Source organism: Pristis pectinata, chromosome X, assembly GCF_009764475.1.
Source record: "Pristis pectinata isolate sPriPec2 chromosome X, sPriPec2.1.pri, whole genome shotgun sequence".
In the NCBI taxonomy this organism is placed as follows: Eukaryota; Metazoa; Chordata; class Chondrichthyes; order Rhinopristiformes; family Pristidae; genus Pristis; species Pristis pectinata.
This window is the reverse complement of record NC_067450.1, coordinates 8,046,789-8,072,322: the sequence shown is the minus strand read 5'-3', so window position 1 is coordinate 8,072,322 and position 25,534 is coordinate 8,046,789. Positions and strand designations below refer to the sequence as shown.

The window sequence follows — 25,534 nt, the reverse complement described above, 5'->3', positions numbered from 1 at the left end:
TTTTTCCCCCCTAAAATGAAGGAAAATGCATTGTCCTGAAGCATACAAGAACTAACTTTGAGTTTAATTTTGGTTTCATCTTGAAAATTTACGAGTCTGTAATGTGCGTAGATTCATTTTCAAATCCAAGGAGGGATGAAAACAGTCCTTATGATGGGGATGGACTTTGTCTTAATTCTTCTTTTGATGTTTCAACATTCGTGGAGAATCTAGGGTCTCAGCAGCTGAATTTAATCAAGAGCAAAGCTTTGAGCTGAATGTCATGGATCACAACTATCTTCCAGGTCTGTTCATCTGAATCGCCAAAGTCATTGATTAATCTTGTCTCGTTCCACACGGTGAACATAAAATGGCCTAAACTCTGGATCCATAACGTTCATGGAATGCATTTGAAAGTCTCTGAGAGCTCGTATGCAAGTCTATCTTCGCCAATTTGATATACCCAGTCTACAACGAGATTAAGGTGTCCTATCATTTCATTACATTCGTACAAGTCCCCGTTATTGCTTGATTGTCGTCTGTCCAACAGTACAACAACCATGAGGAGACCAGTAAGCTACCACCATTCAAGTTGCACTCTGTCCAAACCACACGCTGTCTAACTGCATCAGCGGTTGTAGTCCCCAGCGCGAGCTAAGTGATCCTCGCCACACTCCAGTTGTCACCACTAACCTAGTCCAGCAAAATGTTGGGAGCTGCACTGAATTAAGGAACCGCGCAAGTTCCAGTTTAGCACTTGTTTCTGGGTTGGAACTACCTTAAGGCTGTTTTAAATTGAATGTTGGCCAATTCCACTCATTGAAAAGAGGACATTTGATCATTACAGCCTTTCCTTACGTAACTTGGTCTTAGTTCCCTGGCTATGGTAGTGGAGCAACTTTCAATCTGTGAAACTTGTGCTATCCTGTGAATCTTCTGAATGTCGTATTGAAGAATGGAAGGTAACTGTGCGTGAATTCTTTTAATGTGGGGTGGTCATTGTGTGAAGAGCTGGAGTGAAGGGTGGGGTGGGGGGAGCTGGGATCCAAGAAGGTTGGAGATCAGCATCGGCACAATAGGGCTCTCTCTCCTTTTTAGTTTCCCCATCTCCTAAACCACTTTGCTCACTTCCCCACCACCACTCCCTTCCCACACCCGAACCCAACCTCCCCTCTCCTTTCTCCTCCTTTTCCTTGTTGACGCCTCCCACCCTGCTCTCTTCTCCCTTTTCCTCTGGCCCACTGTTCCATGGCATTGAGAAAACCTTCAGGAGAAAGCTTAGTTGCCCACTGAATGCTCCCTGAAGGTGGTCAAAACCCTGAAGGATGGCCGATTTTGATTTCTCCCAAACTTTGGATGGCATTGCTGCCTCATTCCTTACGGGAGGTGGGGGCAGGGGGCCCTCCCACATCTCCTCGAAAGCCGGAAACCCAATATTGCCCAATGCTGGCAGTGTGTGGCTTCCAAGTGTGCCACGGGCCAGTTCTTGGGTCCTGATGCGTCCTTTCCCGGTGTTTGGGGAACAATTTGTCCCTGCTCTCGGTGAGTTGCTTGTGCTGCTTCCGTAACCAGAAACACTTGGGTATGGTGCCAAGGGTGGGGTGGGAGCAGAAAGAGTCTATTTCACTGCAGATTTAACCAAACTTATTCAAACTCCTGAAGAATCTTCACAAAAGTAAAATAAGCGCAATCCCAGTTCACCATGCATCCTGCTTCATTCATCACCCTGTCTGCCTGTGGTGTCACAGGTAGACTGGGTGGTGATGAAGGTTTTGGGCACGCTGGCCTTCATCAGTCAGGGCACTGAGTATAGAAGTTGAGATGTTACATTGAAGTGTACGAGACGTTGGTGAGGCCACATTTGGAATATTGCGTTCAGTTTGGGTCGCCCTGTTATAGGAAAGATGCCATTAAGCTGGAAAGAGTGCAGAGGAGATTCCCGAAGACATCGCCAGGACTCGGGGGACTGTGTTACGGAGAGAGGTTGAGCAGGCTGGGACTTTATTCATTGGAGAATAGGAGAATGAGGGGTGATCTTATAGAGGTGTATAAAACTATGAGGGGCATAGATAGGGTGAATGCACGCAGTCTTTTACCCCCAGGGCTGGGGAATCGAGAACTAGAGGGCAAATTTAAGGTGAGAGGGGAGAGATTTAATAGGAACCTGAGGGATAGCTTTTTCACCCAGAGGGCGGTCAGTATATGGAAGGAGCTGTCCGAAGAAGTGGTTGAGGCAGGTACATTGACAACATTTACAAGGTACTTGGACAGGTACATATAGGAAAGGTTGAGAGGGATGTGGGCCAAACATGGGCAGATGATAATCTTGGCCAGCATTGGATGAGTTGGACCAAAAGACCTGTTTCTGTGCTGTGTTACTCTGACCCTATGACTCTGTTAGTCGCCTTTTACTTATATAACATTTCCAATGCATTGGTAATTTGGAACCCATCACGTTCCATTTAGCAAGGAGGGACCTCTGTCCTTGTAGACTTCAATCCCAATGCAAACTAGTGCCTAAAAATTGAATCTCACCCACTTTTTTGATGCCCTAAAGCCATTCTTTTTTTTTAAGTTTTAATGTTCAAGTCAGGTCCTCTGCAAAAGAAAATCATGAAATTGGCCAAAATCCAGTTTGAGGCAACGTTAGGATAGTTTACACTCAGAACTGTGCGTTGAGGTGGTGCCTGCGTGGTTCTTGATGGGAGCTTCTGAGAGTTTGCTGTACATCAATCTGTGAAGAGCGTCACTTAGAGGCACCCACCCCATAACATCCAGCAACTTGCACTATGGTTGCCGTGGAGGACAGTGTGCAAGGAAAATGGAGAGATCCGCTCGGCATGGTGAAAGAGACCTGGCCTTCTCAGTGAAATAAACGCCAGAGGACCCACGAGTCTGGTTCCGGGTGATTCCTGAGTTGAGAATCCCTACTCAATCAGATGGCACAGAAATAAACCTTGTGACTTCACGAGGCATGTCAGGATGAGCCAAACACTGAAAACGGTTGTCATGAGTCAATTCAGTAATTGGGTTGGTTTATTATTGTCACTTGTACTGAGGTACAGTGATAAGCTTGTCTTACAAACCGATCATACAGGTCAATTTGTTACAAAGTGCAGTTACATCGAGTCAGTACAGAGTGCATTGATGTAGTTTAAATTTAAAGGTGTAGAACGATTATAGTGAAGGTAATGAGTAGATCTGTAGAGAGCAGCTTGCAACGAGTCGCCACACTCTGGCGCCATTTATCATGCATCTTCTGGGCTGGGCTATCAAGGACTATAGCATGCTGAGTCATTTTGTCTGCGTTGGGACAATGGTTCAGCAGGCTCCTTATTTTTAAAAAAAAACATCTTCGAGGGAGTTCCTGCTGACCTGTGGGGTCAATGCGGTCCTTCTCAGCTCTGCCGGGAGATGAGACTCTTGGTGTTCTGCTGGGACCTCCACCATCCCACACTGCAGCAGAGAAGCCCAGGTAGTTGTCTCTGAAGGCACTGTGGCTCCTTGTTAATGAGCATATTGTTGCTTTCTGGCCTTTGGGTCCTTGCCCCCACCATGTGTGGTCAACCATGGCAATAATACCTCCAGTGCTGGAGTGCTACCACTGAAGTACCCATTGGAATCATCAGCATCTCAGCAACTAAATGCTAGTGAACGCACTCCATGATATTTTGTGTGCTCTCTGGACTATGGAAGAAGTTTGAGTGGCTTACAGTGAGTTTTGAGCCTACGTTGTCAGGTCTCTTGATGTCACTGCAATGTCCCTTTAAATGGCTCTTAGTTCCACTGAGGCTGTTCCACAGAGGTGGTCATCCCAAGGTTTGAGATCCAATTTATGTCGGTATGGATGGAAATTGGGGTTTCTTGAATGTGAGCATCATTTAGTGACGGGAAAGTTCAGTCAAATGTAAACTGTTGTTCAATTTTGTGATTGGTATGATTTCAATCTACTCTGGGTGAAATTGGGTGCTTAGCACTAAAAGAATCAGTGGTGAAAATAAATTCAGTTCTATGAGCCTCTCTTCATAACAGTTAAAGCACATTGTTATCTTCCAAACAAGAGAATTTAAAACAAGAAAAAGGCCGTTGATGCTGGAAATCTGGGGAACAGACAATGCTGGGAATGCTCAGCAGGTCAAGCAGCATCTGTGGAGACAGTCGATATTTTAGGCTGATGAAAGATCATCAACCTGAAACATTTTAAGCTGTTTCTCTCTCCACAGATGCTGCCTGTTCTGAGGATTTCCATCTTTTTCTGGTTTTAATCCAAAATTGCTTTGACCAGTTTGTACACAAAAGCTGCACACAATCTCCCAAATATGGCCTCAGTAATTTACAACAGATTCCCCTCCGTGGACTCTGTCTACACTTCTCGCTGTATCGGTAAAGCAGCCAACATAACCAAAGACCCCACCCACCCTGGATATTCTCTCTTCTCTTTCCCTCCCCACACCGCCCCCCCCCCACCCAAAAAAAATCAGGCAGGAGATGCAAAAACCTGAAAGCACGTACCTGTCAAGGACAGCTTCTATCCTGTTGTCATAAGACTATCGAACAGTCCCTTAGTACGATAGAATAGACTCTTGACCTCACAATCTACCTCGTTATGGCCTTGCACCTTATTGTCTGCCTGCTCTGCACTTTCTCTGTAACTGGAACACTTTATTCTGCATTCTATTATTGTTTTCCCTTGCACTGCCTGAATGCACTGATGTGATGAAATGATCTGTATGGATGGCACCCAAATCAAAGTTTTTCACTGTACCTCGGTACATTTGACAATATTAAACCAATTTACCAGATTAGAACAGCATATCCCAGTTTAAGAAGAAATACCATTGACGTGTGCACAGGTGCATAATTATCAATACTGATGAAGGGTTAGATGCTGTCGATGGCCAGTCCTTTTCACTTTTGCTCCTTTTCACTGTTTATGCATTTCTTTGCATTTGTTTGCATTATTCCTATCCTATTGGGTGTTAATTTAAAAATGGCTCATAGAGGCTTGTTACTTGATTTGATTCTTTTATGTGGGGGGGGGAGGGGAAGCTCACGATGATTTAACTGGGAGAAAACACTTACTTCTCATGAATTTGGATACAATCTAAATTGTGTTTACCCATTCCATTCCTGATGAAACTGGAAATACCCTATTATTGGAACTGGAAAAGAGTTTACGTTGACATCACTTGTAATCTTCTGGACAGTGTACAGTAAGAGAAACCTTTCTTCCATCTTCAAGAAAGATTTTTTTCAAAAATGCTTTTAAAGCTTCGGGGTATTAAAGAAATTCTGTGACAAGGTCTTAGTCCTCTGTGTAAGGTGAAAGCTGAGTAACATTGAAAATGTTTAAAAGCTGTACACTTTAAAATTCCCTAAGTGTCTCCAGAAACAGGAGAAAGCAAGCAAGAAGTGGGGTTGGTGGGGGGGGGGGGGGGGGGGGGGGGGGAGAAGAAGAATCCTTTTAGGGCAAACAAGCCCACTCTTTCCACAAGATTCCATCCAAACTTCATTCCTGAGGGAATGTTCTAAGGTTTATTGTTGATTCAAACTCTCCACCATGAGGTACTCTAGAGTATTCAATGAACCTTGCAATCTGCAGTATTTAATTTGACCACTTGTTTCTGACCACTTGATGTTTTCCATGGTTCTCACAGGTTGGAACGCACTATTCTTTAAAATTATGCCCTACAGTTGTAGATATCAGAACATTTAATGTAATTGTATGAAATTCCTTTGCAGTTTTACCATGAGCATATCCAGTTTGAAGTTTATTTTTTGCTCGTTAAAATCACAGGCAAAGTAATCTCCTGTAAATGCCTTTTGTTTAAAAAAAAATCTTTAACCAAAGCAGCAAAAATTGGTTTCATACAGAATCTGTTCTACAATTCCATTAATCTTACCTCACATGAGATTGGTTAATTTCGTTCTGGCAGCTTTCAATTCTGCACCCATTGTGTCGAGTAGCTTGCTCATATCTGAATCATTCATATTTCTGTTTTTTCATGTTTGGGACTGTATTTCAGTGTAGAATAATTTAATTCAATAAATCAATTCTGCACAAGTATGATGCTGTCTGCTCTAACCTCAAGATACGATCAATGTAATGCATTATTTGCTGCTTATTAGCTTGTAGCAGTTATACGATGCGGTGTGGGAATTTGTGCCATTCAGATTTGCCTGAGACTACCTCCCATTTAATTTCAAAAGTTTTTGTCTATTGTAGGAAAATTTCTGAAGGGAAAGGACACTATTCCAATTTTTATAATATTACTTCTGTTTTTTTTATTGTGTGATCAGTGTAAAATTATCTTTGCGACTCCAATTGAAACCGGTCGTTTGTTTCTTCACAGATGGCTGCCGCAACAGCTACTTCTGCGGGGACAGTTTCAGAAGATGCACTAGACGAAGAGGAGGAAGGAAGAATGTCCCAAAGCTCATCAGAGTTGTCAAAGCTCAGCTCCAAAAGTGCGAAAGAAAGAAGAAACAGGAGGAGGAAACGGAAGCAGACGAGAGGTCATTCGGAGGGTGAAGAAAAGGGAGATCACGAAAAGATTTTGAAATCGGAATCTGAGAATGGGATCAGTAGGAAGAGATATCAGAAATATCCCATGAATCAGGTACAGCTATTTGCATTGGTTCAGGTTGTTACTGCCGTGTCAGGGTATTAAGATATATTTAAAGATATATCTAACTAAAACCTGTTCAGTGTGATGGAGCATTGGGCCTATGTTGCTCTGTGCAGTGACTTCTGCCAAAACAAAACAGTAAAATAAAAATGAAATAATAAATTTAGTGGTTTGATTGAACTAATTATAATAAACATTTATATTATCACCTCTGAGCACCGTATCAAAATTCCTCAGCAGGAGAGGATTCAGCGTGTTTAAACTCTAGCTTAAAGACCCTGGTGATCATTGTACTGTAGAAATACCATAAGCCTCTGCTTCTCTGTCTAAGCTTTTCCTTGCCACAATCTTATTCAATTCTTGAGACTTTGACAGGTAAAGGTATACCTTGGTTTATGCCGTTGTTACTATGTTCCAGTTAGAATGCAAGAGTTCTTCTGAGCTGACTATAGATTCTTTTGAAGTAATCTTAAACTTTAAGCTTAGATGATCCAATGATCTGCTTGAGATCGGTAACTTACTCCACAGGGAATTAAAGCACGGTGTGGTAGCCTTCCATTTCTTGATTCTGTTCATTGCTAACAGCAGCCGCACTTCTCCATGTTACTTGGTAAGTCCATGCAGAAAGCATACATATAGAAATGGTGGAAGCTGTGAGAGGCTTCATTTCAAGGCAGCTGCAAGATGTTTCGTTGTGGTCAATGGCACTGCAGTGTCAGTGAAGCTATCCACTCGCTCTGTTCAACAGAATCGTCTCCGTGCTCTGTATGAAGCTCTAAGCTGCAGAAAGAGGATGAGCAAACGGTATGGAGGGGAAGTGCTGTGCTGGAAGTTGCTGCAGTTTGTCGTACGGAGTGTATGAGGTGTGATGTTAAGTCAGAAAGGATAGGGGAAAAAGTGCAGCAAAACTGCCAACGTTCCCAGAGATCCGAGTCATCGTGCCCTTGACGTTGACCTTGCCCGTGAAGGGAATTTTCTTTTTACGGCCGCACATCCCACTCGGACTCTGGACTCCCAGTTCACTCTCCAGACTAATAAGCAAGCCAGAGGCCAGGCTGTCAGGATTTCTGAGCAATCGGATGTCAGACTGTCAGTTTTGCTGGCATACAGGGGTCTTTATTTAATCCTGCAGATTTTATTTCTACATTCCGTGATACATCAGTACAATGGCTTACTGAGTTCAAATAGCCTTCAAATCCTTGAAGTATGTCTCTCAAGTTCTAGGTGAGATTAATCTGCAGTCCTTTATCACCCCTCAGTCTCTGTCACTATCTCCACCCCTCCTTCCTCCACCTGCCAATCAACCCTGATGTAGGGTCTCGACCTGAAATGTGGACAGTTCGTTTGCCTCTACAGATGCTGCCTGACTTGCTGAGTTCCTCCAGCAGTTTGTTTTTTTTGCTCTGTCTTGAATATACTCAGTGACTGAGTCCCTGTTTCCTCTTAAGTAGTGAATTGCGAAGATTCGCCACCCTCTGGGTGAAAAAATTCTTCTCATCTGTCCTGAATGGCTGACCCCATGTTTTGAAACTGTGACCCTTGGTTCTAGACACCCCAGCCAGAGGAAATATAAATTTGCATATACCAAGTCAAGCCCCATAAGAATTTTGGTACGTTTCAATGAGATCACCCCTCATTCTTCTAAACACAAGAGTATAGATCTAGTCTGGTTAACCTCTCCTCCATAGGCCAAATCTACCATCCAAGGAATCAACTTAGTGAATTTTCACTGCACTCAATTGCAAGTATATCCTTTCTTAGGTTGGGAGACAAGACCTGTACATGCTATTCTAGAAGCAGCCTCACCAGGGTTCTGTATAGTTAGTCAGATATCTCTACTCTTGTACTCAAATCCTCTTGCCTGCTGAACTCTCCTGCCCAGGGAAGCAGGAAAAGCTACCTCATTAAGTATATTTAAGACACAGATAGATTTTTGCATAGTAGGGGAGTTAAGGGTTCTGGGGAAAAGGCAGGGAGGTGGAGCTGAGTCCACGGCCAGATCAGCCACGATCTTACTGAATGGCGGAGCAGGCTCGATGGGCCAGATGGCCGCCGCCTGCTCCTGTTTCTTGCGTTCATATTGACGTCGAGTGGTTTGTGTACAAGGGCACCCAGGTGATCCTGAAACCCAACACCTTGCAATTTCTCACCATTTAAAAATAATTTGTCTTCCTGTATTTTCTACCGAAGAACAAGACCTCACATTGTTCGATGTCGTACTCCATCCGACTGCGTCATGCGTCTCATAACCCACTCTGCCACATAAGTTTGCTGATGGTACAAACCAAGATATATCACACTCGATCCCCTCGCCCAAATCATTGATATAGATTGTGAGCACCTATGGAACTACATTCGTCACAGTGTCTCGACCCAGAAATGACCAGTTTATTCCTACTCTCCATTTCCTGTCAGTTAATCAGTCCAAAGTCCACACTAATATATTACCCTGATACCATGCACTCTAATTTTGTTTAATAATTGTGTGTGGTATTTATCAAAAGCCTTCAGAAAGTCCAAATATACCACAAATTGGTCTGCCTTTATCCTTTCTGCTTGTTGCAAGCTCAACAAATCTGTCAAACGTTCCCTTTTAAGTTCACGTTGATTCTGCCCAATCCTATTATTTTCAAATGCCCTCTTACCACTCCCTTAATAATGGATTCCAGCATTCTCCCTACTCCTGGCATGAGGCTCACCGGACTGATGATTCCTGTTCTCTCTTCCCCTCCTTTTAAATACCGAGCTTGCACTGGTGGCCTTCCAATCTGGGAGCCATTCCAGAATGTATAGGATTTTGGAAAATGATAATCAGTGCAGCTATGATCTCCACAGCTTGGATCCAGCTTATCAGGTCCTGGGGATTTATCCCATTTTGCCAATTGTTTCTTATAACAGACGCTAATTTCTTTTAGTTCATTCATTGTAGACCTGTTGTTCTCCACCGTTTCCAGGAGGTTTTCTGCACTTTTCGTGAAGGCAGACACACAATGTTTGGTTCATTTTACTGCCACTTCCTTCCTCCTCCCCCCCCCCCCATGTAATTTCTCCTGTCATTCTATAAGGGACCCGCATTAACTTTTGGCTAATCTTTTCCATTTTTATGGAAACCCCCTTTCACATCCCCCCCCCCCCCCAATTTACTTTGATATTTGAATTTCCCTTTCCTTATCAATGCTCCCTTGAATTTGAAAATGTCCCAATTCTCGGGCTTGCTTTAAGACGACCCATAATCTTGCCTTTGATTTTAACTTCTCCAACCACGGCTATCAACTTTTCATATTCGGTCTGTTTGCCTTAAACGGGTATGTATTCCTTTTACACAATGTATTATTTAAAAGTTGGCCATTGCTGTTTTACTGTTGAGTCATTTAATGTTATTTCCCAATCTAGCCTAGCCAACCCATGCTTCATGCTCCAGAGTTTGACTCCGGCAACTATGAAGGAATGTTGATATATTTCCAAGTCGGCATGCCATGTGACTAGTTGGGGACTTTGCAGGTGATAGTGTTCCAGTGGTGCTTTTTGTCCTCTGTGGTAGAGGTGGCAGATTTCGGGGGTGCTCTTGGAGTAGCCCCGGGGAAGTGACTGATGTGCACCTCGCAGGGTAGTGAATTTAGCTGCTCATCTTGCCTTTCTGGCCCAAGCTTCAAGTTCCTCTGATGGATGGAGAGAGCCAAACAACTTTGCTGTACACTTATTCTGAATAATACCTTCTCACACTCTGTCGGGTAGTGGTGTGATAGCCACTGATTTCTCATTTTCCATGCTTTCTTAGAGTTGCAGCCTATAACTCTTGTCTGACTGTGTCAGTGAGCAGCACTGCTTGGCAGCTCTTAAGTCTATCTTACCACTGGCCTGTTTGGGCAGGGCCAATAGCTCCTGGATCTACTCATTGCTCAATACGATGATCCTTTCTCACACGCACACAGTCCTTAACTCCGAGGGAATTCCATCTCTATCCTTGTTCACTGGTGAACGCTGTTGGGCGATAACCGAATTCATTTGTCTCCACTGGCAACAATCTAGATTTTCCCCATAACGTGGATCACTGCAAAGGTGTCTGATATCTTCTGCAACACATCCTGGCCCTCAGCAGACTGCCCTGATGCAGTATCAATATGATAAAACAGCAATAAGAATGCAATCAGTAAGGTAGTGTTAAATGTACGAACTTTATCATCCTCAGCGGCTGTGCAGTAAATGCTTTCGATATTCCAATTTTGACCTCTGCATTCTGCAATTCTGCTGTCGGTTTTGCCATTGATTTTTCAGTTCTGGTGGGACTGTTCCATGTTTGCGTTCTCCTTTCACTGAGACCAACAAGGGCTATTGTTTTTGCCGGCACTTTCTTCAGGGACGTGCACCCCAAACCCTACCCTACCCTACCCTACCCTGTCACACTTGGAACACCAACTCATTTTAAATGGGCATTCTGAAGCTGGGCAGCTCCCATAACACTAATGGAAAGGCCTGCCGCTTTTCACGTGAAGTGCCACCTTCCGCCTTTTGGACGACAGGTTTAACTCATCTGCATCGACACGCGCGAAATGCTGGAGGAACTCAGCGGGTCAGGCGGCATCTATGGAGGGAAATAGTCGACGTCTCGGGCCGAGACCCTTCATCAGGACTGGAAAGGAAGAGGGCGGAAGCCAGTTTAAGTCATCCTGCAGCTTCCTCGGTCGTGACGAAGGTGCCCACGTTACAGTCACCATTTCTGTAGGCGCATTCCTACTTGCACGTTGGAGTCAAGCTCTGAGAGAATCTGTTCCACATTTTTGAGTTGTCCTCTCTGTAATGGTGGCTGTTGTGCACTGTCCCTTGAATGTTAGGTCCAGTGGGTCAAATAGTTCAGCAAAAGTTCTATTTGCCAGCCTGCACGTCAAATCCCTCCTTTTCAACCCAAAATTGTGGGAAAATGGCACCTTTCATTTTGCCAGGATCTTTAGCCGAACCACAGTCACCAACCATATTCTTTGATGTCTGCTTCCACGCATCAAACCTGCGACTCGTAAATCTCTGAAGGTGCTGGCTTAAGATGTCTGTTCAAGATCTTTACGATGTCCTTGTAAAAGACCTTGTCTCTGATTCCTGGCACTGGTAGACTTTCCCATGTCTCCAGTCTAATCACCAGCAATAAATACCCTTTCTCTTTTGCTTTATGACTGTATTTTTCTGTCCTGTGGCCTCCTTGAGACCTCGGATGTTATTTTCTCATTCAGAGCAAATGGCCAAGACTACTCTTATCCCTCAAGCTCACCAACGTAACTGTCACGTCCACTCTCTGCCTTCATCACTGCATTACACAGAGAGCCCTGTTCTTTATTAACATCAGACTCGATTACTTCCCTGCTGCTCCCTCAGGCGACAACATCTAGAACTTGTTCTCAATGCTCTTCAGTGCTGCTGCTTTATAAGAAGTGTAACCAAGGTAGACCTAACAGGAAAAAAGCAGTGGCCAATACAACAATGTATTGAAAATCATACACCAAGGTTCTTAAATTGGTGAATTGGCTTAAGTAGCTCTTAAATTGGTTTATTATTGTCACATGTACTGAGGTACAGTGAAAAACTTTTTTTGCATGCCATCCGTACAGATTTCATCACATCAGTGTATCGAGGTAGTACAAGGGGGAAAACAATAACGGAATGTAGAATAAAGTGTTACAGCTACAGAGAAAGTGCCGTGCAGGCAGACGATAAAGTGCAAAGCCATAACGAGGTAGATTGTGAGGTCAAGAGTCCATTTTATTGTACTAGGGAATCATTCAATAGACTTGTAACAGTGGGTACACTGACCCTCATACTGCACTTTTGATCACTTGACTTGCCATTGGGAATAGGCAGATGTGGATGATACCCAGGTTGGATTTGTATACAAGGTATAATTGCATAACTTTTCAATATGGGAGGTAAATACCATTGTTGTAGCTCTACCAGAGCAGCTTGACTGGAGGTGTGACTAGATCTGGAGAATCCCTTCAATGTTACAAATGCAGCTGCTGGGCTCCCTCGTCATTGAGGATGGGCATGTCCACGTCATTGAATTGTCCACAGCCATTCATGACTGGATGGAGCATTACTGCAGACCTTTGATTTGAAAGTCTGGAGCTCCCAGTTGCAGCCATTTTAATTCCCCTCCCCATTCCCACACCAACTTGTCTGTCCTCAGCCTCCTCCACTGCCAGGCTGGAGGAACAGCCCCTCATATTCCCCCGGGCAGTCTACAACCCGATGGTATGAATGTTGAATTCTCCATTTTCAGGTAACCTGCTCCCCCTCTTCTCTCTCCTCCTGATCTCCCCGGTTCCTCCAACACCCACCCCACCCCCCACCACCCTGTCTCTTCCCCCTCCACCACCCACACACCCCTCCCACTGGGTCCCCTCCCCCCCCACTGTTCCCACCTGCCCTCCCCACCTCCCTTATTTGGTTCCATGCCCCACCTTCCCCTCCTGTCAGATCCCACCATCTGCAGCCCTCTGTCACCTCCACCTCTCACCTCCCAGCCTCTGTCACTGTCTCCACTCCCCTCCTCCATCTGCCCGTCACCCCTCCTCACCTGGATCCACCCATCACCTCCCAGCTCTTGCCCCAACCCTCCCCCTCACCTCTTTACACTGACCATCTCCCCTCCACTCTCAGTCCAGATGAAGGGTCTCGACCCGAAGCGTTCACTGTCCAGTTCCCTCCATAGATGCTGCCTGACCTGCTGGGTTCCTCCAGCATTTTGTGTGTTGATTTGATCTGTAAAGATCGTTTAGCTCTATCTATTAACAATCTGTATCAGCTGTTTAGCACACATGTAATCCTTCGTCATAGCTTCAGTTTCATTTTTAGAGCCTGCTGTACATACCTTTGACACTCCTCCATTTGAACCAGGGTTGGTTCCTTGAGTTGATTGTAATTTTCTTAATGAGAGATGTTCAAGGCCAAGAAGTTCACAGTAATTTTTTCTGTGCAATTTATTACTGACGCTACAGTAAAAAAAATATCGCCAACATATGCACTGCCTTTCTCTACATGTAACTGAGCAATATACTTGCATTCTGAAATGCTTAAGTAGATAAGAGCTTGCACGAACAAGTCATTTCATTTCCAAGTAACATATTTTACCACTGCACTTACTCTGATCTTTCACTGATTTGTTTATTGGTTTATTATTGTCACTTGTACTGAGATACAGTGAAAAGCTTTTGTCTGGGTGGCATGCAAACAGATCACTTTATGCATAAGTACATCGAGGTAGTAAAAAGGAAAACAGAATGCAGAGTATAGTGTTACAGTTACAGAGAAAGTGCAGGCAGACAATAAGGTGCAAGGGCCACAACGAGGTAGGTTGAGAGATCGAGTTCTTTATTGTATGAGAGGTCCATTCAAGAGTCTGATAACAGTGGGATAGAAGCCTGGTGGTACATGTTCTCAAGCTTTTACATCTTCTGCCCGATGGGAGGGGGGGGGGGGGGGGGGGGGAGAAGAGAGAATGTCCGGGGTGGGAGGGGACCTTGATTCTGCTGTCTGCTTTACCAAGGCAGCGGGAAGTGTAGACAGAGTCAACGGAGGGGAGGTTGGTTTGCATGATGGACTAGGCTGTGTCCGCAACTGTCTGCAGTCTTTGTCCATGAGAAGTGACTGCATATAAGTTGTATTTCTGTTTCAGTCATCAATTTGGACTCCTTGACAGTGCTGTCCATTGATGGAGTGTGTGTTCTAGTGCAGTGTCACAGTACAGTTCCGTGTCACATGCCACGGTACAATGACTTTGCAATTCTGGCTGAACTACCGAAGGAGCAAATGAGCAGAGGTCATGTGATTTCTCAGGTTTTTTGCCCATAATCAAACATAATCTCTGGGATTATCTGAAACTTGGGACAGGTTCCACCTTTACCTTGGCTGGGAAATCATTGCATTGTGAGGCAAAACCTAAAAAGCATGAAATATGTGCTTATGAATGTACAAATTTAATATTGTACATTTATATTTTTGTCTAATTTTCCATTCCTCACTACAAATCTGGGAAACTACTTGTGATCTATTAATGGAAAAGTTAATTTAAATAAAAACTTTTGGTGACTCAAATAAATTGAATGTAATAGGCAATTTGGCCTTGAAATTCTGTGGATAGATTATCATACAAATTCTGAATGCAAATATATGAAATCCAATTATTTTCACAAAGGAGTTGACCAGTTTTTAAATGTACTTGTACCTGTTGCTTTGTTCCTATTCATGCATCATGTTCCTACATTAATAAAGCTTGATTTCCAGTCTTTTAGTCCAGATAATGGTGTTGCTAAATGTTAATACCACAGTTATTTTATCAGTGAATATGTGGAAGTTGGTATTTTACTGCAACCTTTAAATAATTGGATTTTTCTGTAAAACTTGCCAATGATATCCCAGGCCCTTTCAATACTGTTCTGTGAATGTTGCTCTCAACCATCAAGTGACATCATCAGCCTGAGAGATTGGAAAATTGGTGGTTCGCTGGTTAAAAGTAATTAATTTGACTTCTCTTCTGCCTGCCCTCTTGCTGCGATTCCAAAAGAGGAGAGAATACAGGAGTGACCATATTTTGTTTGGAACTGGGATATGAGTCAGTTGGCCATTTCATTGTGCATCAGTCATGGCCACACAGAATATCAAAGTTGAGTTTATTACAACATGCACAAGTCCATGTGTGCACAGGTGCAATGAAAAACTTACAGCAGCATCACAGGCACAGAGCATCAGAGACACAACATTCACCAGAAAAACACATTATACAAGAAAGTACACAATTACGACGACATAAAAAGAAGTCCATTGTAGTGCAAAGTGCTCATAGTGTTGCTGTACTGAGGTAGTGATTAGGGTCGTGCAGGTTAGTTCAAGAACAGAACTGTTGAAGGGAAGTAGCTGTTCTTGAACCTGGTGGTGTGGGACTTAAGGCTTCTGTACCTCCTGCCCGATGGGAACTGAGAGAAGATGGCACGGCCCGGATGATGGGGAACTTTGATGTTCGAATGTTTAATTTCCATCTCGCACTGATGATAGTAAGGAGGACCGCAATTAGCCTCCGTACCCATGAGTCAGGGAGCAAAGTCAGTCCAAGGCCTCGTTTCATCTCGTGGTTTTGTGACCTTTGCTGGAAAGGGAGTGCTCAAGGTCATCAGGTAGGAACAGGATCAGCCCCACATGTGATGATCAAACTCCTTCGTACCAACCATCACTTGAATAATTGACTTAATGGTCACTGAATGGTTAAAAAGTGCTAGTGGAATTATTCCTACAGTATTTTTGATAGAAGAGTGGGAAAACTCAATGTAGAGGCCTTCTAAATGTTCTCGAGAAAGAAAGAATTGATTTCTGTTTCCTCTGATCCCTCTCCCAGATGAGCAAACATTTCATCTCAAGTGTAACTGATGTTTTTAAGTCAACATTTCTGGACTGATTGTTGTGATCTGTTTTTTGTTTCCTTCCTGCAGTCTCAGCTGAGCATCTTGGGATCCCCAAACCTAACCAGATTTGACAGCAAAAGCAGCATTTTCAGTATTAGAGATCGGAAAGAACCCAGCTCGGAAACTGAATTTGCTGATGACGAACACAGCACTGTGGAAGAGACGGATGGCAATCGCAAGAACTCCTTGTTTGTTCCAAACAAGGAGCCCAACAGGCGGAACAGTTACGGTGGCTACAGTCAACCCAGCAAGTCGTCCAAAATGTTTCCAGCACTCCCAGTCAATGTGAAAAGGAACAGCACAGTAGACTGCAATGGTGTGGTCTCACTTATCGGTGGCCCGGGAGCTACTCTGCCTGGTGGACGACTACTGCCTGAGGTGATAATAGATAAGGCAGCTACTGATGACAGTGTAAGGAAGTCAATGAGTAGATCAGTTTAGGCATGGCGGTCTATCTAACCTCTCCGCATTTATGTATGCCGCCCTTCCTGACAGGATGCCATTTAGGAATGGAAATTGGTTTGTGCGACAGAACCTACATCCGCTTCTCCTCAGTTCCAAATTGTAACCTACAAGCGAACGTGCTTAATTGGGAACCTGTAACGACATCCCTTTGTGAAAATGACCTAGGATGAATAATCTCTGTGGAAAAACTGAACCCTTTTCCACCCAAAGGAAATTTCTTTTACCAATCATTCACCCGCTGTCTAATTTATTTTTATAAATGCTAAAGAACATTGGAGGCTTTTGTTTTGAATAGAAATGGTATTTTGAATAGAAATGTCAGAAATTGACAGCCTGGGTTATGGAGAGAGGTTGGGCAGGCTAGGACTTCATTCCTTGGAGTGTAGGAGACTGAGGGGTGACCTTATAGAGGTGTAAAAAATCATGAGGGGCATAGATAGGGTGAATGCACACAGTCTTCCCCACCCTCCCCCTCCCAGGGTAGGGGAGTCTAAAAGTTGGGGGAATAGGTTTTGGCTGAGAGGGGAAAGGTTTAAAAGAGACCTATGGGGCAACTTTTTTACGTAGAGGGTGGTGGGTATATGGAACGAGCTGCCAGAGGAAGTGGTTGAGGCAGCTACATTAACAAGCAGTGAAAAGGCACTTGGACAGGTACATGGATAGGAAAGGTTTAGAGGGATATGGGCCAAATGCGGGCAGATAGGACCAGCTTAGATAGGAATCTTGGTCAGCAGGGACCAGTTGGGCTGAAGGGCCTACTTCCCTGCTGTGTGACTCTACGGTATGGAGTTTCATGGACTAACTCTCCCTTAATGTTGTATTATAAAGGCTAGACAGCTCGCATACTTCCTCATGGACAAGTCGGGAATGAATGCAAAGGGAAAAAGCTGCCCTCGTACAATGAGAAACAAATGACATTTACACACTGGATCTGTGAAGAAAATCAGTGAAGGATGAATTAATTGATTTGATATTCTTGGGAAAGATGTTTTGGTGTTAAAGCCCTACCTCTAAGCACAAACCCACTGAACAAGGCTTCTGACCAGGAGCACAAGCTAACTAATTTTGCAAAACTGAGGTCAGTTGTAGTGCCTGTTCTTTCTTTCTTTTGCCTTTTGACATAATTATAATCAGGGAATCAAGGAAATAATCAAAAATGCATCCCAAATTATTTGGGTGGAAAAGGGACACATTCAGGATTGGTATCGATTATATTCTAAGGCATTTTCTGGAATCATGCAACCAGCATTGAACTCCCCACTTTATCTCCCTCATCTAATGAACACATACCTTCTTCAGGTCTATATCTGTAGAACTAGCATGCCAGCATAGCCTCACTAACGCTTAAAATCTGAAGCATGGAGCATGTGAGATGATTTAAGCATAGATAAAGCTAGCAGTTTTGCATTAATGAGCAATTTAAACAGACAGTATCCTTTTCATCTGTCCGTTGTAGGCCATATTTCATCGGGAAGACACCTGACCTGTTTCAAAAGGCCAACTTTTAGTGTTATAGTTGATGTCATTAACCTTGCGTTCTACATTGGAAGTAGTTTTATACCTCATTAACGTTGCACTGAAAATAGTTCTTCAATTTTGGACGTGTGCAGTTCTTAAACTGTTTGTGATTTTGTAGTTCTAGGTACAGGAGAGAATGGGCAGGGTGCAAAAAATTTATGGGGCTGTAGTACCATTTACCTTAGACACCACTGTTTAACCTTGAAGCAAGGGGCAATCTTTCAAGGGCATTTATAAAGTAAGTATTGGGTTTCCTTTATCTGTTTCCAAAGACATTGAGTGTTGACATTTAAAATTTGGCTATATTGACACAGGTCACTTGTGTGTCCCCAAAATAGTAATTCCTGAAGAATTCCAAAAATATTTTCTATTTCTGGGGGGGAAACCAATAATACTGGCAACTATTAGGTTAGGTTTTATAATATTATTAGGGCCACTCTGGTATTTAGCTCAATCCTTGAAATTGTGGAAGTTTTTTTTAAGGAACAGTAGTCATAAGTTAACTGGAAACAGCTTACTCCTAAGTAACTCTTTTGCTTTAAAATACAGAAAATCTGAGTTGTAAATTTTCAAAAAGCTCACTGCCTTCACAAAGCGGTTTGGCATACCCTTTGATTCTTTGACGTGAATCATGGCATTGCTTGGTAAACAAGTGTTTAAAAAATCCAAATGCTTTTTGGCATAGACCTTTCACTTTTCAGCAATTTTATCTTTTGCAAATATGTATTTGAAACGTTTTACTTTTGAAAACACTAATGGTGTCATGGGCTGTGATTGACGCAAAGCACTATTCTCTCTTTTAAAACAAAACAGCTCTGAAGGTATCATGTTTGCTGTTTGTTGTGAGAGGAAACTGATGCAAGGGGGTTGCCAAACTCAGTAGTGAGCAGTAGCTGAATTAACATCATTGTTAACCTGTACTGATGGAGTGATTAAGTCATGCAAGCTACTTCTAGCCTTCCATCCAAATGTTAAAGGCATTCTGCTTGTGGGTTAATTAATGCAGCTCCCTTAGACTGTTGTGTCCAAGCACTATGTCATCAGCACTCACGGTATAAACAAATATATTTTTTGCAACAACAAAGCAGAAATGCAAAATAACACTAATCATCTTTTATTTTTATGGGCTAGTATTGCTCAGTTTGAGCTTCTCTCTATTAAGTAAAGCACATGAAAATTTTAACCAACAGATGTGATGAAGGATACTGTCTCTTTAATTACATTTGGCATAATGCTTGAGCTTAAATTGTTCTGATGAATGTTGGCTTTGCACAATATGTAGACCAGATCTCTCTGAAGCAAGGATTGTAAAGCCCCAGAACTAGAACACTGTTGCAGACATCTAATTAGTCCATTTCATTTAAACATTTCTATGCTGATCAATTGAAAGATTAAGCCTCCTTAAAATTATGCTGTTGGATGCCATTACACAAATGTTCACCTTCAGTTTCTACCTCTGTTACTTTAGCAGAGATGTTAATTATTGCTTTTAAATTGTCTTTAGTTTGGAATTTAGGAAAATGCATACATGCATTTATATTCTAGTAGCTCTCAGCATAATTTAAAGAGCAGGGCTTGAACACTCGCTGGTAAACGAGCCGATTATTCAGTTAAATCATTTTCTTTAGTATTCTAGCCAGACTGAAGTACATGTTTGTGCTCCAGGTATTGGCCTTCAGAGTGACACAGGACCTTGCCAGTTCTGAACACAGGAAATGAAGCTCTGTGTATCCCTACTGGCACCCAAGTGCTAAATCCAGTTTAGTGTTAATGAAAGGCAAAAGGGCAGTCATCAAAAATAAGTAACTTTTTAAAAAAAAATTTAATGATCCTCTGGGATCATTTAAGGATCTGCTTGCACTGGTGGTTGTTTACAGCAGTTGGGATCCAAGCCTGAGAAGTTTCTGCCTGCTTCAAATGGTCTCATCTTGGATGACTTTCCCCCTTGAATTCGCACCATTTCAATTGATGCAAAGCAGGAACTGTTCCCATTGACATAAAGCATGTTATGTCATGTAAAAGAGCTATAAATGAATTGTAAGCGGCTCCAATGATGCGACTCAGTTCAGGAAAATTGAAGGCCCTTGGTGCTTTTGCAGTTTGGATCATGGGAGACCAGAATCCAAATGTCAGCTCCACATGTTTACATTGCTAAAGCCTGCTCCCTTCTCACTTAGCTGATAAAAACATGGGTCTGAGCTGAAAAACATGACCTGAATTTAGTAATCTAAACTCAGGAACCTGGTGCAAAGATGTTGCTCTCTAGTGACTGGAAGTATAGACGCGGCATACATTTATAAAAGAAAGGTCAACCAATACGGTTTAAAATATTTGGTGCACTTATTGCAAAATACCAAAGATTGCAATTTGTACATTAACTCTTTCAAGAATTTGATTTGCAAGTTTTCACCAAATTATATAAAGGAAAATTATTGCCGTCTAATCATTCAAGTTGAAATGGGGCGGGGAGAATTATACTTTTGTGGAGTGGATAGCACAACAAAAAAAAACTTCAGACCTGAAACTTCAGACCTTTGAATCCCGCCTACACTGATAAGCCCTTTAGTTCTTTTTTTCCCTTTTCTCCCTTTCCTTGCTGTCAAGGCATTAAGTAAGTTGATTCTGTTTCTATTAGCTGCAAGTCTATACCCCGATTTGGTGTTAAACTGATAATTTCAGAAGTCACTCAATGGCTAGGATGTAAAATAGTAACAATGCCTTGCATGGTGGGGGTGCTCTCCTGAGGTTGTAGACAGCTCGGAGGGAGCTTTACTTTCCATGTAACCTTGCTGTTGTCTGACCTGAATGTTCCATACTGATACAGAGCACCAAAAGTGTTTAATTCCCCAGAATTAAGGATTCCCCTTTTAATTGGGAATATGGCCTGAAAAAAAAAATTCCTCCGGGATATTACCTCTCCACTGAAAGTGTGGGAGAGACACATTTATGTAGATAAATGGTGTTACTTTACCCAAAATGTGTCAAAAAACCCTAACTGAGTGGAAATAGCTCTGAGGAATTCACTGGCCAAAATGCCTTTCTTTAACAAGCCTTATAAAATATTTTGAAATATTGTAAAAAAGTACATAAAATTCATGATAACAATTAAGCTGCAAAAGATTTGTAACCAGGTGCGGCATGGTATTTTCATTGTGAGATGAGGTTTCTCTCAGCTTATTTATCTATCTCTGCCAAAACTGCCTAATTGTTATAAAGTTTCTGGCTAGTTGAAAGTAACTGGCCCATTTTTAAAAAAAATACTTAATACAGTCTCCCTATTCCAATGTTTGTTATACAAACACTTTTGGATTCAACTTGTATCAGTGAAGATATTTTCGTAGCTCTGACCAAAAAGGTAATCTATCATAATGTTTTTTAAGTCTCGAGTTTTGTCATATTATGCATGAATTTGTTCTCGTGAATGCACACCGTGTCAAGTTGGCTGTTGTAATGTGTTTTTTGTTGTTTTAAATTCTTCACGTTTCACTTAGCTTTCTGTTCTCTGGTCCCAGACACCATTTCCCCTTCTAGAAAGGAGGCATCTAGCCCTCTGCCAATATCTGCTGTAACCGGTTGTGAGAGAGCAAATCTGGGTGTGCTTCAGTGTGTCCTTTCTCCCTCTTCCCCCATGGAAAAGTGCTTGCCCTACCTATCTTGTCTGGCCAAAATCATTCTGTGGAGTATCAGAGGGGTAAAGTCCTTGTGCCACAGGTATATTGGTATATCGTAAGAACCTCAAATTTTACTTTGTAATCCCTTCACCCCAAGCAAGAGGCTTGATGATTCCTCCATTTTATTGCAGTGAAAGGAAAATTAGCCAACATATTCTGTTCTTCCGCACTTCCTGATATTTCAGTTGATACTCCAGTACTCTTGCCTACCAAGTCAAAGTTGTTCAAGTCCAAGGACTTGAAAATGTAATCCAGGATGCTATGTTAGTGGGTTACAGGAGTGCTGCATTGTCTCTGGTTCTGTCCTTTGGATAAGACATTAAATTGATTCCTAACTACTCAGAGGGCATTAATAATCCATGGTACTTTATAAAGCAGAGCATGGGGTTCATCCAGGGTCTTGAGCAACATTTCTTCATCTCATTGCTATTTGTGGGATACTGCTTTGTGCAAAATGGCTGTCACCTTTGTCTGCATAAGAGTTTCTGCTCTTCAAAGGGAATTCATTGTTTATGATGTGCTCTGAACCATTTCTGAAAGACTTGATATGATGCTATATTAAAAAAAAATGCATGTTGCCTTTGTGATGGTTGAGCGAAGCAATATAGATGTAGCCTTGGTGTGGGGCCCCTGATTTTTTTTTTTACTTGGCTGGGTAAAATAGAACCAGGAGAACAGAAGGGAATTGAATAATGGAGACATTTTATGTATATTTTATTGAAATAATTGAACAAAATGAACATGAGTAGAAGCGTGAAAGGAAATGGGATGAGAGGTCACGTTTCTGTTCTGTGCTGAGTTAGCTCATCTCAGCTGGAGCATGTGTGGACACTCCACCTCACAGTCCTGTGGGTTGGAGACGAAAGTCACCTTGATTACTGCTCTCGATTGGATCTTGCTGGGAAATGGAGTGTTTTCGCACACAAAAATTGGATCAACTGTGGTGCTTCTCATGGTTAAATAGCTGCTGACTGTTTGAGGGGTCAAATGATGATTGAGTGAAGTATTAGAGTACATTTGGTGCCCTTCAAACTCTGAGTTCAGGAGTGTAGGGCAGACAATTGAGAGGTTCAAGTGCAAAAAAAAATCCAACTGCAGAATATATTTTTTTAAAAAAAACCTTCATTGCACTGTTATGGATCTTAAAGATTAATTTGGATGATTGAGGTTTGTAAGTTGCTGTATTTAAAATTTGACTTATTTAGATGTAAATATGATCTGAAATATTGTGGCAATCCAGCTGCAAAATCATGCATATTTCTGCTTGCTTTATAGTTAGAAATTGGGTTTTCGAGGTTTGGTGTGAATCTCAAAATGAATTTGGATTTCTCTCAGTACCCTAGTTTAGGGTCAATGTGTAGAGAAATAATTGAACTGCCTTAGTCACGAGGGAAAAGAAACTATCATGGACGTTGTTTAACAGAGAAAAGTCGCTGATTAGATTTTATTCCTGAATGTTTTGGAATTGCATTTTACAATTTGATTTACTTTGAAAGTTTAAACCAATGGCTAAAGTTAATAACTTCCATTTAAAGCTGTTTCATAGATGGAGACTTCTAGTTTCATATAAATCCCTTCTTTTCAATGGCTCCTGTCTAAGTAAAGTATTTCCTTTTTGCCTAAAGGTTTGTTAGGCAATTAAAATCCAGGTATTACTCGAGTATTAGTGCTCCACAATAAGATATCTCTCATAGAATTGGCAATAATTGCAACACTGTGGATATCATCACTGTTTTATACAAATGGATTTAAATTGGCATGTATGATCTGAGGTGGTATCACATTTAGCTTGCTTTAGCTTATTAGGAAAGATTTTTTAAAACAATAAGAACTAAGAGCATATGCAGGTATATGCTAAGTGGATGATAAAGATTCATTTGTAAGATTTTACCCAATTACTGTCCTCTGGGGAAAGAACAGATAAAGTCTAACCAAGGTGTAGTGTTCCATAGCTTGCGTTTGTATGGCCTTTTCCCAAAATGTCCAGCTAAAAGTGCTTACCAAGGAATATAATGAAGCCCTTGACACCGTAATCAAATCACCCCAGGTCTACAGACCTTCAGAAGAAATGCACGCACCCTTTTTAAAGTTTCCTCAATCTTGAAATAAGTATTTCAAAACTGGCATTATGTTTGGCCTCCAAGTTTTCCAGCATCTCAGAGAGCCAAAACTCAGTGCAATATTCCAAATTCTAATGAGGATCTTGTATGATGACAAGATCATGGGAATTTCGTGTTAAATTAAATAGTTCTAAATGTAGTGTGGAAGCAGACTTGGTCCTGTCTGGGTGCATTACACTACATTTACGTAAGATGAAAGACACTTCCAGAGTCTAGCTTATTGGAACATAGAACAGTACTGCAGAGGACAGGCCCTTCGGTCCACAGTGTTGTGCTGACATAGCTAATCCCTACTACCTGCAGAATCCCTTTATTTTCCTCTTTTTCATGTGCCCATCCGAGCCCCTCTTAAAAGCCCCCAATGAATTTTCTTCCACCCCCTATCAGGCAACACATTCCAGGCATCCACCACTCTCTCAGTAAAAAAAAAACGTACCCCTCACGTCTGTTCTGAACCTACCCCCTCTCACCTTAAATGTATGCCCTCTGGTATTGGATCACTCTGTCCACCCCATCTATGTCCCTCATAATTTTATACACTTCCAACAGATCACCCCTCAGCCTCTGCCGCTCCAGAGAAAAGAACCCAAGTTTGTCCAGCCTCTCCTGATATGCCCTCTAATCCAGGCGGCATCCTAGTAAACCTCCTCTGCACCCTCTCTAAAACCTCGATATCCTTCTATAGTGAGGTGACCAGAATCTCATGCAATACTCCAAATGCGGCCTAACCAGAGTTCGATAGAGATGCGTCATAACTTGACTCCTGTACTCAATACCCTGATTAATAAGTGCAAGCTTTCCATAAGCCACCTTAACCACCCTGTCTACCTTTGTAGCCACTTTCGATGAGTCATGGACTTGCACCCCAAGGTCTCTCTGCTCTTCAACACTGTTAAAGGTCTTGCCCTTAAGAGTGTACTGCCTCTTGACATTAGTCCTACCAAGGAGCAGCACCTCACATTTATCCGGGTTAAACTCCCTCTGCCATTTCTCTGCCCACATCTGCAGCTGATCTATGTCGCGCTGTATCCGTCGTTGGTCTTCTGCACTATTCACAACTCCACCAATCTTGGTATCGTCTGCAAACTTGCTAACCCATCCATCAACGTACTCATCCAGGTCATTTATATACATCACAAACAGCAGAGGTCCCAGTACAGATCCCTGCGGAACACCACTACTCACAGGCCTCCAGCCTGAGTAAGTCCCTTCAAACGTCACCCTTTGTCTTCTACGGGCAAGCCAGTTCTGGATTCACACAGCCAATTCTCCACTGACCCCATGTATTTGATTAACCGATTATGTGGGACCTTGTCACATTATTGATCTCGCATTTAGCTCATCTTGCAGAAGATCCATATCCTTTGCATAACCTTTAATGCCATTGAAAAACACGGGCTCTTCCTACAGTTTCGTCATTTATATATTTAAAAAAAAATGTAAAATAGCAACTGCTATTCCCATCAGGCCTCCAGCTGCAGGACTGTAGCCAATTCCCAATCTGGAACCATTTCCCCTCCAATCTCTATGATAGAGTAATACACTGTGGATACACTGGCAAAGGCATTTTGGAAGTCTAAGTAGGCAACGTATGCTTGGATATTCTTGTCTGTTAATCCTGAAATTTCCTAAGGGGAAAAAATGTCTGGCTGTGTCGTATATCCAATTTCCAAACCATTACCTTGAGGCACATCACAGGTTGAAAACTGATA

General features: G+C 42.4%; 1 protein-coding gene across 9 annotated transcripts in view; it reads left to right on the top strand.

Annotated features, from left to right (window-relative positions):
- LOC127567034 (sodium channel protein type 8 subunit alpha-like) overlaps positions 1-25,534 on the top strand; it is a 208,713-nt gene that overhangs the window by 102,833 nt on the left and 80,346 nt on the right. For 6 of the 9 annotated variants that reach the window (XM_052009666.1, XM_052009667.1, XM_052009670.1 and 3 more), the window contains 2 exons: positions 6,333-6,599; positions 16,076-16,459. In XM_052009666.1, the coding sequence (XP_051865626.1) occupies positions 6,333-6,599; positions 16,076-16,459 (651 nt within the window). Of the gene's footprint in view, positions 1-6,332; positions 6,600-16,075; positions 16,460-17,564; positions 17,592-25,534 lie in introns of those variants that run through there. The other 3 variants (XM_052009671.1, XM_052009675.1, XM_052009674.1) reach the window with 2 other exon arrangements.